The following is a 424-nucleotide window of genomic DNA, read 5'->3' as shown; positions in this document are numbered from 1 at the left end:
AAGAGCGTCACTATTGCCTCTTATGTCTTACACCCAATACACAGATGGACAAAAACAATTTGTGACCCAGTCTACTTGCTTTCTATCTCCCCCTCACTCCCAAATTCCAGATTTAAAAATATAACCAAAAAAATCTCCCCCATAAAAATAAAATGCAATTCTAAGGGTAAGAAATCTTGCACAGCAGATTTCCAGACAGATTAAGTGAAAGTGCAAATAGAAAAGGTTATATGTTACTGAAGAAACACAAAACACTTACTTATGCAGCGCAGAGAAACCACTGTTCCCAATGCACAGGAATCACTGTAATAAAAATCAGCACACGGCTATTTAGTGTTCATATGAAACAGGTAAAGTTACAATTTAACAGATGGCAATCACAGACAGGTCTCCCCAGCTGCCTCAGTTACCTTTGCTTCTTGGA

At 38.2% G+C, this 424-nt stretch overlaps 1 protein-coding gene across 6 annotated transcripts in view; it reads right to left on the bottom strand.

Moving 5' to 3' along the window:
- The window catches only part of TMPRSS2 (transmembrane serine protease 2), a 32,507-nt gene that overhangs the window by 10,304 nt on the left and 21,779 nt on the right, over positions 1-424 (bottom strand). For all 6 annotated transcript variants that reach the window (XM_006033587.3, XM_025215420.1, XM_025215421.1 and 3 more), the window contains one exon: positions 260-303. In XM_006033587.3, the coding sequence (XP_006033649.1) occupies positions 260-303 (44 nt within the window). The remainder of the gene's footprint in view (positions 1-259; positions 304-424) is intronic.

Source organism: Alligator sinensis, unplaced genomic scaffold (genome assembly GCF_000455745.1).
Source record: "Alligator sinensis unplaced genomic scaffold, ASM45574v1 scaffold840_1, whole genome shotgun sequence".
Taxonomy (NCBI): Eukaryota; Metazoa; Chordata; order Crocodylia; family Alligatoridae; genus Alligator; species Alligator sinensis.
The sequence above is the reverse complement of the archived record's forward strand: the minus strand, read 5'-3'. Positions and strand labels throughout refer to the sequence as shown.